The sequence below is a fragment of the Aspergillus nomiae genome (assembly GCF_001204775.2).
Source record: "Aspergillus nomiae NRRL 13137 chromosome Unknown contig00612, whole genome shotgun sequence".
Classification (NCBI taxonomy): Eukaryota; Fungi; Ascomycota; class Eurotiomycetes; order Eurotiales; family Aspergillaceae; genus Aspergillus; species Aspergillus nomiae.
Window position 1 is genome coordinate 1 of NW_015378667.1, and position 13,535 is coordinate 13,535.

Here is a 13,535-nt window from a genome sequence, read left to right on the forward strand (position 1 = left end):
TTTTGATTTTTAGCCCATAGGACTTTATTCTTTAGTGCAGACCACAACCCTTTGCTGCGCCCGGGAATCTTTTTGTTTCGAAAGAAAGAAAAGAAGAAAGAAACATCCACCTCGACCCTAGCACCTCTTCTGGTCGAGATTTCGCGTATTCCCTCCGTGCCCTTAACTCACACGCCTTTCGTATTTTTGTTGTGACCGCAGTCCATCGAGTGGTGTGGCTGAGCGATGAGTGGCCAGCATGGCCATACATCACGTGATGTGGAGGGAAGCTAAAAAATTAAAAATTAAAAATCGAAATTCAAAATTCAAAAATCCAAAAAATCGAAAAAAGGGCGAAAAAAGAACCACGCCGGTGATCTTGCGATCCCAAACAAATCATCCGCTTGGCTCTTCCCCAGATTCCAGTATAGCTGAACATTTCCATCGAGTTTACGTCGGAAGAATCCCATTTCTCCCTGGGGAATCACCGTGTGCTCGTCCTCTGTTCCTTTGGCACCTTCGCAGGTGGTTCGGGCGCAGTGGGTTTTTCTCCCCTTGTATTATTTTGGGGGGTAATTTCTAATAATTTTACTTTTTCTTTTTCTTTTTTTCTGCCTTCCCCAACAACTTGCGCCACGGAGCCAACCGTCTACCGTAGATTCTCAGCCTAAGGCCACCAATCAATCCCCCATATCATTTTCGCAGGTGCAAATTGCCGACTCTCCACGGCAAATCTTCCTTCCCAACTGGTACGCGCTCTGGGTGCGCGCGTTTTTCTTTTTTTTTCTGGGAGAGTTCGGTCAATTGCTGCAAGCTGGTCCCGTCCTGTGAATCTCGGTGGATCTCAATTTAATTATCCAGCCGTCAATTACCGATTGGGAGAGTCCGTTCACCGTGCATACCGCGTCGGGACGCGGTGGTCACATGTTTGCTATCTGAAAGTCTGACGGTCCATCTAAAAAGAAAGAAGAAAGGCATATAGATCGCGCGGAAATCACTCAACCCTCCTTGGGTTCATATCACCGTCAAGATGATGGGATATGGGGGTCATTCATTTCACCAGCAACGGCAAGCTCAGCAGAATGCCCATCCTCAGCAACAGCAACATCTCCAGTCCCCGTCGATGGGGGCCGCTGCTGCGGCTGCGGCTGCCACGCATCAACACCATAACAGTGGTATCGCTGGGAACAATTCCCTTCTGCGCGGTCAACAGCAAACCGATTTGGCAGCTCATTCTCCAGATCTTCGCAAGATGACTCCGTCGTCATCGGCGCCGCTAGTGGGAATTCCCACAGCCGGCAATTTCGCTTCCTTCCCTGGCCATTTCACGCCCCAGGGTTCATCCGATCTGCTGTCTCGAGGTGCCGAATCTGTGAGTCAATTAAAAGACCCTTATCTCTCGCTGCAGAGCTTGCAGAGGAATATGAATCCCATGGCTAGTTTTCGCGGGCACCCCGCGGCGGCCATGAACGCCCAGGCAGCCATGTCGCCGCACGCGCATGCCATGGGTTTGTCGTCGCCGCAGCAGTCGATGGACCGCATGCAACATGCGCAGTATCAACACCGGCAGACAACGCATACCCACCCGGCGCAAACTCCCACGACGGCGTCGCCCATGTTGGCCGCGGCCCAGCCCCAGCAGCAGCATCAGTACCAACAGCAACAGCCGCAGTACCAGTCGGCACAGCAGCAGGCGCAGTATCAAGCAACGCAACAGGCTCAATATCAACCGCAGCAGCAAGCACAGTATCAGCAAGCTCAGCAGTCTCCCTACCAACAGGCTCAGGCCCAGCCTCAGTATCAAGCACAAGCGCAGCAGTCGCCTTACCAGCAGCAAGTGCAGCAAACTTTCCAACAACAGCAAGCTCAACAGGCACAACAGGTCCAGCAACAAGCACAACAGCAAGCACAGCAGTCCTATCAGCAGCATGCTCGGTACCAATCGCAGCAGGCCCAGCGCTCGCCGTATCAATCACAGGCCCAGCAGCACCCGTTCCAACAAGCTTATCAGCAGCGCCAATATCAGCCGCAGCAACAAGCACAGTATGCGCAACAAGCGCAACAACACCAGCAACGGCCACCGCAGTCGACAACGCCGTCAACCATAGGGGGAAGTGCAGAACTCTCAGTCCAAGAGCCAGAGGCGGAAGAGACTAAAACCAAGCGACGTCCGAAGCAAACCAAAGCGACTGTATCTCCTGCGATATCAGCGAAACAAGTGAATGGTCAACCGCCGGCGGTATACGCCACAGACGCTCAGACTCAGGCTCATGCCCAGGCTCAAGCTCAAGCACAGGCCCAGGCCCAAGCGCAGGCCAAGGCTCAAGCACAAGCACAAGCACAGGCTCAGGCTAAGGCACAAGCTCAGGCTCAAGCGCAAGCTCAGGCTCAAGCTCATGCACAAGCTCAGGCTCAAGCTCATGCTCAGGCCCAGCAACAGCAACAGCAACAGCAACAGCAACAGCAGGCCCAGCAAACCCCGGGGCAACCTCAAGCTCCAACACAGGACAAGCCCGCGTCGGCAGACAATACCGGGACTCCTAAAAAACGAGGTCGCCCGCGGAAATCCTTAGTCCCAGGAGAAGAAGGCAAGACACCGAAGCCTAGAAAGACTCCATCCAAAGCAGCGGCAGCCGCCGCCGCCGCGGCGCAAGGCAACAATGCGACACCTACCTCGGCTGCCAAAGCTACAGCTACAGCGCCGGCCATAGCTCCAGGAGTACAAGCACAGGTCCAGGCACCCCCTCCCGCCGCGCCTGGCACCACGCTTAATGCAGACGGCACCATAGTACCGCAAAAGAGACGCCGCGGACGCCCACGCAAGTCTGAAATTGACCCCAATGCTCCGCCAAAGCCCAAGCCTCCCCGCAAACCAGCTTCATCGAAACCGTCCGGTACGGGGCGTCCTCGTGGGCGTCCTCGTAAGGCCGATGTCGCTGCTCGACAGGCGGCCGCCGAAGCCGAAGCGCAAGCGAAAGCGCAAGGCCAGCAACCTCCAACACCAGGCCAGGGTCAACCCCAACCTCAAGCACAGCTACAACAGGCCCAGGGCCACGTTCAACATCATCAACACCAACACCAACACCAGCCACAGCCACAGCCGCAACCGCAACCGCAACCGCAACCACAACCGCAAACTCAAGCAAAGGCTCAACCTCATTTGCACGCTCAACCACAAATGCAGGTGCAACCACAGATACCAACCCAAAATCAGATGCAAGCTCAGCCTCCGATCCAAGCCCAATCAACAATGCAGGTTCAGCCCCAATTGCACGCCCACCACCACCAACTCCAGATGGCCCATCAGCATCACCCGCAGCACCATCCGCACCCACAGCAGCATCAACAGCATCCCCTTTCACATGTGCATCAGCACCAGCATCCCCAAGCTCAGCATGCACAGCACGCACAGCACGTGCAACATGCGCACCAGCACCCGCATGCACAAGCGGATGCAATGGCCCTAAACCCAGCTCAAAAGCGTGGACCACCATCTCTAGACGATGACCCACGCAAACGAGCCTATATCATGCCACAGATGTAAATCGTGCCCTCGACCCGTGGAAATAATCGCTATTCGCATCTCATAATCTGTTTATCCGTTTGTCGACAGTTCTCAGAGCAACACCTGTTTCTTTCTTCTCATCTCTTGTTTCTAGTTTATATCTGTTCCATTTTCAGCATACCTACGATGATGGCCATCTCATTCATACTCATATTCATATTCTTGTCTCGTTTCATCTCTTATTTTTATCAACCAATCAAGCCGATGCTCCCACACATCAATCAATGCTAACGAGTTAATTTCCTTCCCGCCACGAGTTTGTCCTCTCTCTTTCCGTATCGTTTCTTTTCCGTTTTCCCCACCTGGTTCTGGTTCTTCAGCGTCAGCTATACGTATCTGCTTACCTTGTCCGCCCTGAACCTCCCCATTGTTCTAAGCTGTTTTGCCTTGGTTGAATATTGACTTACTGGCTAGTTCTATTTATGTTTATTGTTAGTTGAATTTACCTCAAGTGGATCTTTACTATCATTGTCTATGTATTGTGTGTTTGTAGGGTTCGACTGAGGGCGTGTGTGTGGGACATATTCGGTTTGTGTACCTACCATAGGGACAGCGAGATTCGGAATTATATTTTTTGGTATCATTCTCATTTCTACACAGTTGGTAATATGGTACATCTAGTAGTCGACTCAGGTTTAACGTTGATATTAGTTCCAGGTCTACAATTTAGTGAACAGGTTTCATAAGTCATGACCGACCGCGATACGCGCAAACAAAACACGGGTTCATTTTCCAACATTCAAATAACTCACTGAAGACAACGCTTAATACATTTCTTCCGGACCATCCGCCATCATCCAAATGGAGTCGTTCGGGGAAGGCAAGGTGGCTCCATCCGGGAGGCCGGCAAGATCAAGGCCCAGACTTGGCGCTATACGGCGGATGAAACTATCGCAGAAGAGAAACGCACGTCGAGCAGCTGTGTTGGTGTAGCTCATGGCGTGGAGCCAGCGGGTGACCTTTTTACATGCTGCAAGCATGGTTTGAGTGTCGATAGGTGGGGTCGATGGGTTTGTAGGCATGGATGTCTTGGGCAAGTCGGTGATGGACCAGCAGGAGAGCCCGAGGAGTAGAGCGGTGTTGGCTTGCATTAGATGATGGAGGATCGCCCACCATGGTGACACACGTGCCAACCAGTGAATATCCGGTTTTTCGGGGAGAATGGAGGTTAGGCAGGAGGCGGAGCGCAGACAGCTGAGGGCCATCTCGTTGCGGAGGTCAGAGTGTGAGGTCTTTGCTGACTGCGACGAGCTTCCTTTCAGATTGGTACGAGTGACGCATGGCCGGCAGAGTGTAATCTTGGAGCTGTAAAAGTTGAAGGCAAGGCATATTCGTTCTTGCATGAAGGGATCATCAGCTGCTGGTGCCTGAAATCGCTGGCTATGTGACTCCGTAAATCGAAAAGCCTGAGGAAGTTTGGACAGCCAGGTGTCCAGGGTCTTGCTGTATTTTCGTATGCGATGGTGAATCCTACCACTAGGCTCGCGTAAAGCTTGAATGCTGTAAACTTTGTTCATCACTGCCTGAGTTATGCTCGTGAGGTCCACCAGACAGTAGAAAAACAGAGATGAGGTGGGCTCGCAAGTCAGTAGCCATTCGGCGCTGGACCGAGCCTCCTCTTCCGTTTGGAGCAATGTCAGTTTTAAATGGCTTTCACGCATGGATGGATCTTGGAAAAGACAAAGAACCTCCGGTCTACCGAAAGCATCCTCCTCAAATGGCACTGGAAGAGGCGTGGAGCTCAGGTTCTCATTGACGCAAGAGACTCGGCCTGTGACGGACGTAAGCTGATGCTCAAGAAGATAAATAGACCACCACAGGCGGCTTCGTGCTTCTTTTGACGTGTAGTGTGTCCGACCATCCACCAAGCGAAGGTTAATTCCAAGTGACAAAGCTGATCGAAGTGCCATACTCGAGAATTTGAAAGATCTAAAAGTGTCAACACTGCTATCGAGAGATGTGTCCTCACAGGTCGGCTTCCTACTTACCTATTAACCTGACCCATTGACAGCAAGTACAAAGCCACCAGAAACTCCACCTGGATTTGCTGTAAATCTGCATGTTCAAACAGCACATTTCCGCTCAAGGCCAACTTCCTAGCGCGGTTCAGGTATAGGACATCATCTAAATCCCCACCCCCTGCGTGATCCACAAGATGCTGATATCGACAACCAATAGCGAAGATCATATTTAGAATGGCAAGCCATCTCCGCGGTGGATTCGACGGTTGACTAAAGAACTGCCGATATTGCGCAGTAAAGATACTCTTCCGGATGACCATGAATGCCGGATGCACAGACTCCATAAATACGTTAAAGAACTGGTCTGCTAGCTCTTTTGGTGGCAGCGCGTATGCATCCACGCAATCCATTAATGGGAGTTGTAGGTCGTCCAGATGATAGCTTACTGTTGTACTGGGGACGTCGTGCTTCTGTTCCTGCATAGAAGTAGCTTGATCCGGCGCCATGCCCGAGTCATCGAGGCCTTGACTACGGCCTTCGATCTCATCCTCCAGCCTCTGCATCCAGTATATCTCAGAGTTCTTGCCAAAGAATCCCGTGGCTATCGACTTCTCATCCCGATTTAAATCCTCATCTATCAGATCAATCTCATCCAAGGATCCAATCGATGAGGTTTCGTCGCCTGAGTCAGAGGCATCATCGTCTGCAGATGATGCCTCAGAGCCCTGCACTTGTTAATACGCTATTCTATTCCTCAAACCAGGCCAACAAATTGACGGTGGTATACAGGAGGTGTTACAAACCTGTAAGCTCTTTCTGATCCGCCTTGCGAGAGCACCTTCAACTTCTAGCTCAATCCCTTCCAGTAGCTTCTCATAACGCTGGACCTTCTTCGCTAGCACCCCAAGCTGTTTCTGATCCCGGACTCGTTTCGCATCTAGATAGGAACAGCTCACGTTGTGCTCCACACATTGCTTACAGGCCGGCTTGTTTCCATCGCATTTGATTTTCCGCTGACGACAAGGTTCGCAAGCGCGCGCGGATCGGCGACGCTGGGACTGACCACTGACACCTGCAGTCCGTGGAATAGCCACCTTTGGGATCTCTCGTGAAGAGGACGATCTGGACGATTGCTGGTTTGGAAACGGAGGTCGGTCCGTGTACGGCGGTATGGCGTAGGGGTTGAAGCTCGTCGGCGGGAAGCTACCAGGACTGACAGGCACCGAGCCCCAAAACCAGTCAGAAGACTGAAGCACCGAGGGATCGAGCCCTGTGCTTCGAATGCTCTCCTCGCCGGCCGGCAGGCTGTAATAATACGGTTGAGGGTTATTCTCCATTGAGAGATGACGCAGTGGCCGATATGACCCGTAAACGGCGACTATGTATTTGTCTCATAGCGATAGATGAACAGCATTCGTTCTGCAGGGCTTTTCAGGTCCTCGGTAACAAGGCACGGACCGCAATGGCCTTGACTGGCTCGACCCATAAGCTTTAAGAGAGGATGATGTAGTCCAACGGGAGATGACAGCCAATGATGTCACCACCCGAAGATCACGGGAAGAGGAAAATCAACTACATATACAACTAGACTAGATGTAGAGTGATATAGGCGGTAGACATGCTGAAACGAGGATATCCATGGTTAAGATATGAATAAACAAGCTAGTAGATACTGTACAAGCTCCAAGTACAAGATATATGTAGTTCTTGGTCTGGACATTCCGCCCAGGTCGACCGCAAAGTTGCTATCTATCGTGTCTCTGGTCGGAACCTCTCCGGTGCTACTTCATCTTTCCCTAAGCTCAAGCTCTCATAACAATCGAGCATGTCGAAGAGTGTGTGATCTCCCTCTCCTGGGATGCCATGGTATCGTTCATCTTCATTCAGCTTCTCCAGTCCCTTTGCGTAACCATCCCATCGAGATGGCGATGAGATATCTTCAGTGAATAAAGACTTCAGTTCATCATTGACAGTACTAGAGCTCGAGGCCCGCTGCCCCTGGCCTTTAGTCAGGACAGATTGTCGGAACAGATGGAAGAGATTCCTTCCTAGCTGAGAACGGCTGGCTAAACTAATGAAGGCGCTCGTCAATGATAGGAAGTCTTGATCCAAAATGTCAAAACTGTCATGATCTAGCATCGTAAACAGAGCCAAATTGATGGCATACAGCGCAAAGTGATGTGCACGGCTCACGCCATATTCCCGCCGATAGAGACGAGTCAAGGCGGAAATAGCACGCGCCGAAGACAGGATATTCTCCAGAGCATCGAACTTCGAACGTGGTGGGCTAAGGCCCGGTGGGCTCTCGGGCGTTTTAGGAGCCTCGGAATCGATACTCGACACATCGTCCCCGGGCCTCCACGAAAATAGATTGATGGTCAAAGTATGATACCTCATCCTAATGTAACAATTAGTCTGCCGTGCTCAATATATTCAACGAACGATATAAGTGAGGCGTACCTTAGCAATATAATATATGGCGGTGGTTTGTGATCTGGGTTGAAAGAATCCGGTAACCCCTGATGCCATCGACGAAGCCTCTCATACAGTGCCTCCTTAGTGCGGCGTTGATGGTATGCAGAGAAAGAGGAACCATTGATCGCATATAGTTGCTGTGATATATCACGGGCAATCTCACACAGATTGCATGACTCGTCAAAGTACTGACTCAGAAGGGACGGCCGTGGAGCACGATGGGAAGGATACGGTACCCATAGGGTGGTTTCATCCATTCGAGTTCTGTCAGGCCGTTCCAAGTTGACTTTGTCTATTAGACTCGGTCTTAAGAAGTCGGTATGGACAACGCTAGCCGCAATATGAGAGCTACTCTTCCGGTACGATCAGATGACTTACGTGTCTATATGGAACAAGCCCCAGGCGGTCCGCTTGATGGAAACATCCATATCATCCGTGAGCTGTCCAGAGCTGAACTTGAAGACTTTAGGGCCAATTAAGCCTAGCGATTCGCCAGTCCAGATCGCTTGATGGAGCATTTTATAACCCAGGTCATTATGTCCCGATATGGAATACCTTTGGTAGATGTTAGATAGCAGGCGCCAATGAAAGTAGAGTATGGTTTGGCCGCGAACCTTTCATATAACAGAAGGGTACCTTGTAGAAATGCGAGACTCAGCTTTGCGGGCTCCTCGTCCCTTAGCCGTTCAGCTTCGGCTAGAAAATCAGCGCCCTTGGTTACAATATCGCCCGGATCCACGTATGCCTCTGAATAATCTGAGAAATACTGCATGGAATTAGTATGTATCCACAGAAATAATGACCTTCTCACATACGCATGCATTTGCAAGAAGCGCGTTGACCAGAAATGGACTACAACACTCCGAGTTGAGGTCGCCCCTCGCCATGTCCCGTAGGAACACATCACGGTCGAGAAAGGCATGAAACGGAAAGTCCCAGGTGAAGTACAGGGATATTAAGTGCGATACAAGATCTGCATCCTCAGTAACTGTAGTCCATGGTTTTGCGGGAACTCGGAAGGGCACCTCATCGCATAAGTAATGAATGTCCATCACCTTTGGACGAAATGACGGTCCGGCACCCTCGGCATTGATCACCCGTCTAACATCCTCCAGCTTGCGCACAGTCACCTCGTCCGCACTGTCTGTCCCCTCCATCTGGGCCAGCGCTTCGTCGATAAACCCACGCATCTCCTCTGCGGTGGCATCCCTTCGAATGATGTCCAACAGCCTGAGGCCAAACGACTGATCATCAGCTCGCATCACTCTCAGGAGGTCATTGAGCATGTCTCTGTGATAACTGAGCTCATCTGCGGTACGCTTAGCGGCTACTCGCCGGCGTTGATCTAGGGTTTCATCAAAGATGCACTGCCGATTGAAGGCCCGACAATTGTCACACGGAGGTACCCCGGAGCACTAAGTCACAATCCGTCAGTAGCAAACTCGATTCTAATTCTTGAATAGGAAGGAATAAAATAGTGGTTAACAAGGGACCATATTAGTAAGGCTGATAATGAAATGGAATGAAAGGTGAAATAGAGAAGAAATGAACGAGGGGACGTTCATTTTTGCAGTTATGCTCAAGCCAAGTCAACAACATACTTTCCGCTTAGACTTCTTACAAGCCAAACAGGCCATAGACACCCGCTTCTTTGAAGGATCCATCGGCGTGTTCCGGTGGTTTTCCCCAGGCGGACTATCACCAGGGGACAATTCAGATTTCAAAGAAGGTCCCGGGGCAATTTGACGGCGCGCTGACGGTTCGCTCATGGTGGCGGCGAAAGCATACAATAAATAAACACGGCCAGTTCAACTCGTTCGCCAATCACTCGCCAGGGACCCACAAAGCAATTGAATAGAGTGTGGTGAAGGCGAATTGGTGAACATCGATGAGTCTTATACTAATAAACATAGTAAAGTCTGCCATGTGAAGAGGAGTCCAGAACAAGAAGACGGCTCCAAGGCTCCGCATAACACAAGTCCAGAAACCCCTCCTTCTTGCTTGAATTGAGCCCGAGTTGCCTATGCATGACGTACAGGAAAACGTTAGAGGCGTAAGGCGGTTCTGGTTATGGCAACAGGAAACCGTGTCCGAACCCTACGGCGTCCATGGCCACGTCAGGTGCTACAGCAGCCACATCTTACAAATCGGTAGGTCAGAAGACCAGGTTCATGGAAAGGACCTCGGAACCCCTTTACAGCTTTTCCTCGTCGTTTCTGAAGCCAGAGCAGGTTGACTGGGAGAGATGGACAAGAGCAAAACACCCGGAAGATAGTCCCGCGATCTTGCACGTGATGGGGGTCCCGAAGGGCCTTGAGCAATCATGTGTTGCCAGAACGAGGCCGAGTAGGTTTTTGAGTTAAGTCGAGGGGCCACCGTACCAGGAAATCATCCTCGACCCTAGTGTCCAGGGTCTTTGCTTACGCGGATGAGACACGCTGTGCGGGTAGGTAGATCCTCCGGCGTCTCATCGGGCCAGGAATGCTTCGTTAGAAATCAAGGAAATAGAGGGAAATCGTCAGTCCAGACAAAGTCAAATAGAACTAGTAGTTAGAAGATAATAAAAGATTATGGACAATACTAAACTAAGTTTTGCTGCACACCCCAATCGAAACCGTTGCCACGAATGCGCCTCCCAGACGTTCAATCAACACAGGATATATGTTAATCAGACCCAAAATCCACATAAGGTAAGAAACCCCCGCTTCTAAAACAGATCTATTCGGCCTTGCAGACACCTCCATCTGTACCAGCCCAGGTAAGGGCAACCGGAGAAATGGTGCAAGCCGATGGCAGTTCAACGTGTTAACTTAATGCTCCAGGATACGCAAGCTTCCCTGAACGACACAGTTCTCCAGTACCGAGCCAGGAGGGACATCGATAGTGCTACCCTCCGTGGCGACAATGATGACTGTGCCCTTCAGAGTAACATTACGGCCCAGGTTGACAGCACCGGTGATCGTCAGATGATCGAGCTCAACGATACGGGGAATGCTGGGAATGTGCTTCTGGAAGTCGGAAACCTTCTTGAAGTCGGATCCAAGCTTGATCACAGGAACACCGCCAAAGCGGTTAGGGTCCATGACCAGCTGGCCATGTTCCAGACGGTAAAGGTCCGACTTGACCAGCAAGAGATCGGAGCATGTCTTCACGGGCAGGAAGCGGCGACGAGGGACGTTCACACCGTGGCCGTTCTTGAAGTGACGGATAGCGGCACCAACAGCGGTCTCAAGCTGATAGATGGCCTGGTCTGCGTCACCCTTCTTGTCAGCGGGGATCGACTTCTCATTGGCAATGATCTCCATCTCCAGCTCATTCTCCTCAACGACACGCTTGATGGCACGGAGGCTCATCCAGATGTTGTTGGTGTTGAAGTATTTGAACTTCTTGATGGACTTAAACTCGTTGACGTGCTCCTTGGGAACCTGGGCGATTTCCAGGAGACGAGCCTTGCCCTCATAGTCGATGATAGTACCACCCTTCACATCAGCCTTTGTCTTATCGGTCAATTCCATGATGTACTCAGACTCGGTATCAACCATGTGCTGCAAGATGCGAAGGTCGACCACCGCACCCAAATTGTCGGCGTTGGACAAGAAGATGTACTCTACACCGCGCTCCAAGAGCTTGTCGAGAGTGCCAGAGTTGTACAGGGACTCAAAGACATCACCGTGACCAGGGGGATACCAATCCTGAAGAGGAGCATCAAAACTCTTAGGAGCGGGGAGAAGAGAGTCCTTGATGATACGAGGGTAGCGAGACTGGTTGAAGGTGAGGATGTCAACGTTGTGGCCCTGGTATTTCTTGATGATGGACTGGGTGTCCTGGTCGGTGTTGAAGGAGTTCATCAGGACGAAGGGAACGTTGACGTTAAAAGTGCGGTTCAGGTGCTCGATCTGGCGAACGGACAGATCTAGGAACGACATGCCCTCACGGACCTCAATGACCGACTTGGGGCCAACGCAGCCCATGGAAGTACCCAAGCCACCGTTTAGCTTAACGACAGCCAGCTTGTTCAGGAACTCAACCGAGGCCTCGCTGCCCAAGCTCTCGTAGTTCACCACCTGGGAAGGCTGGGGAGGAGCAATGCGGTCCCAGTTCACTTCGTTGCCCTTAGCCTTGTCATTCAGAAATCTGCGGAAGAGGGCGAAGAAGTTGTCCATCTCCGCCTCGAAGCGCTTGCGCTCCTGGGCATCAGGGACGGTCTCTGAGAGAGCATTCAGAGCATTACGCATCTGAGAAGCAGCAACGCTGGTCGAGGCATTCTCGAACGCCTGGGGAAATCGGCCTGTTAGCATGCAAGTCCTAAACCACGACATGACAGAAATTCGGCGGATGTCAAAACAAAAAAAAAATTGTAAAAGTACAAAAACAATCCTCAGCGTGAGGTGCTCCACAAGTAAAAATAATTATAGAAACTAGCGTCCTGCTGTGAAGCAGAGAAGGTCGCAAACAGGAGTGATAGAAGAAAATGTGTCAAATAGCTGTTCAGGGGAATGCGATATACGTTTCAAGAGGGTTAGAGATTTCCAGCGAGGTAACACGTCAAAGCGCAATGTACGCTTTTTTCAAGGAGGTGAGACACTGCGAAGCCTGCTTGTAGAGTAGTAGGGATATGCGATGCTAAGTATACCAAGTCCATGCAGGCCACCATTCAAGACAGCTTAATAAGTCCATATGGACAAGGGGCAAGGCAGGTCTCTTGTTGCTTGAGAGCAGTCGCAACCCAGATCGGCGTCCCAGGGTCCTTCCCCGCAGTATTCGGTTCACAACCCAGCAGCTCAGGAAGTATGCATACAATTCAGGAAACCACGGGCCAACATTCGCAATCGCAACTGTAAACGAGTACCACGAAATCCACAAGACTTACCATGTGAGACTGAGACTTTCCGTGGTGCTTGCCGAAGGAGCCAGCGTTGGAGGTTTCCGTGGCCGGCGCTCTGAGGTGGGTAGGCAAAGCTTTGGCTGCCATTGTGTATGTTTTGGGGAGAGAGGTCTTCGAACAAAAGGGCAAGAGCCAGAGGGCTAAGGTGGTAGTGCTCAAGTTAAAAGGGGTGACGGAGTGATTTCTGTCACGGTCAACACCGTTGGGGTTAGCTTTAACGGAGCTTCAGAAAGCTTGAGGGTGGGCGTGAAGAGCAAGCAAGAATGAACATAAAGGGAAAGACGAGCAAGAGGACACGACACTTGATTTAAGCGGACTATTAGGGACCCCGAGGGGGGTTCTGTTGCCACGCCAGAGAGCGTCGATCCTTTCGGAGGAGAGGAATGGGTTTCAATCAGGTGCCGTCATTGGTACTCGTCCCCAACGGCAAATGGTGCGACAAGGCCAGAGGGGAGAGGGGAAGTACTTACGTGGATAATGATGAGAGTAACGGTGGAGGGAGAGGGAAGAGCAAAGGATAGTTGGGCAAATAAAGGAAGAGGGAGAAAAAGATTCAAAGCAAACCAGACAAGGAGAAAGCAGAAGCTTAATACTGTTTCTAATTGGGTTGGTTTGGTACCTTAGGCTCCCCTTTGTGATGGTTGATTGATTGATTTATTATTATTATTTT

General features: G+C 51.0%; 4 protein-coding genes across 4 annotated transcripts; 1 reads left to right on the forward strand and 3 right to left on the reverse strand.

The window, feature by feature from the left end:
- Positions 1-1,009: 1,009 nt before the first annotated feature.
- ANOM_011499 (uncharacterized protein) lies at positions 1,010-3,523 on the forward strand (the record flags this gene model as incomplete). Its single annotated transcript, XM_015556755.1, has 1 exon — positions 1,010-3,523. One exon carries the CDS (start codon positions 1,010-1,012, stop codon positions 3,521-3,523), a length of 2,514 nt encoding a protein of 837 aa, XP_015401331.1.
- A 785-nt stretch (positions 3,524-4,308) lies between these two features.
- On the reverse strand, positions 4,309-6,842 carry ANOM_011500 (transcription factor; the record flags this gene model as incomplete). The annotated part of the gene is made up of 3 exons (XM_015556756.1): positions 4,309-5,473; positions 5,533-6,230; positions 6,309-6,842. The coding sequence occupies 3 exons, from the start codon at positions 6,840-6,842 to the stop codon at positions 4,309-4,311; spliced, it is 2,397 nt and encodes a 798-aa protein (XP_015401332.1).
- Positions 6,843-7,254: 412 nt separating this feature from the next.
- ANOM_011501 (Zn(II)2Cys6 transcription factor) lies at positions 7,255-9,749 on the reverse strand (the record flags this gene model as incomplete). The annotated part of the gene is made up of 6 exons (XM_015556757.1): positions 7,255-7,903; positions 7,966-8,310; positions 8,359-8,535; positions 8,595-8,746; positions 8,796-9,395; positions 9,582-9,749. The coding sequence occupies 6 exons, from the start codon at positions 9,747-9,749 to the stop codon at positions 7,255-7,257; spliced, it is 2,091 nt and encodes a 696-aa protein (XP_015401333.1).
- A 1,041-nt stretch (positions 9,750-10,790) lies between these two features.
- On the reverse strand, positions 10,791-12,952 carry ugp1 (UTP glucose-1-phosphate uridylyltransferase; the record flags this gene model as incomplete). The annotated part of the gene is made up of 2 exons (XM_015556758.1): positions 10,791-12,254; positions 12,851-12,952. The coding sequence occupies 2 exons, from the start codon at positions 12,950-12,952 to the stop codon at positions 10,791-10,793; spliced, it is 1,566 nt and encodes a 521-aa protein (XP_015401334.1).
- Between the last annotated feature and the right edge of the window lie 583 nt (positions 12,953-13,535).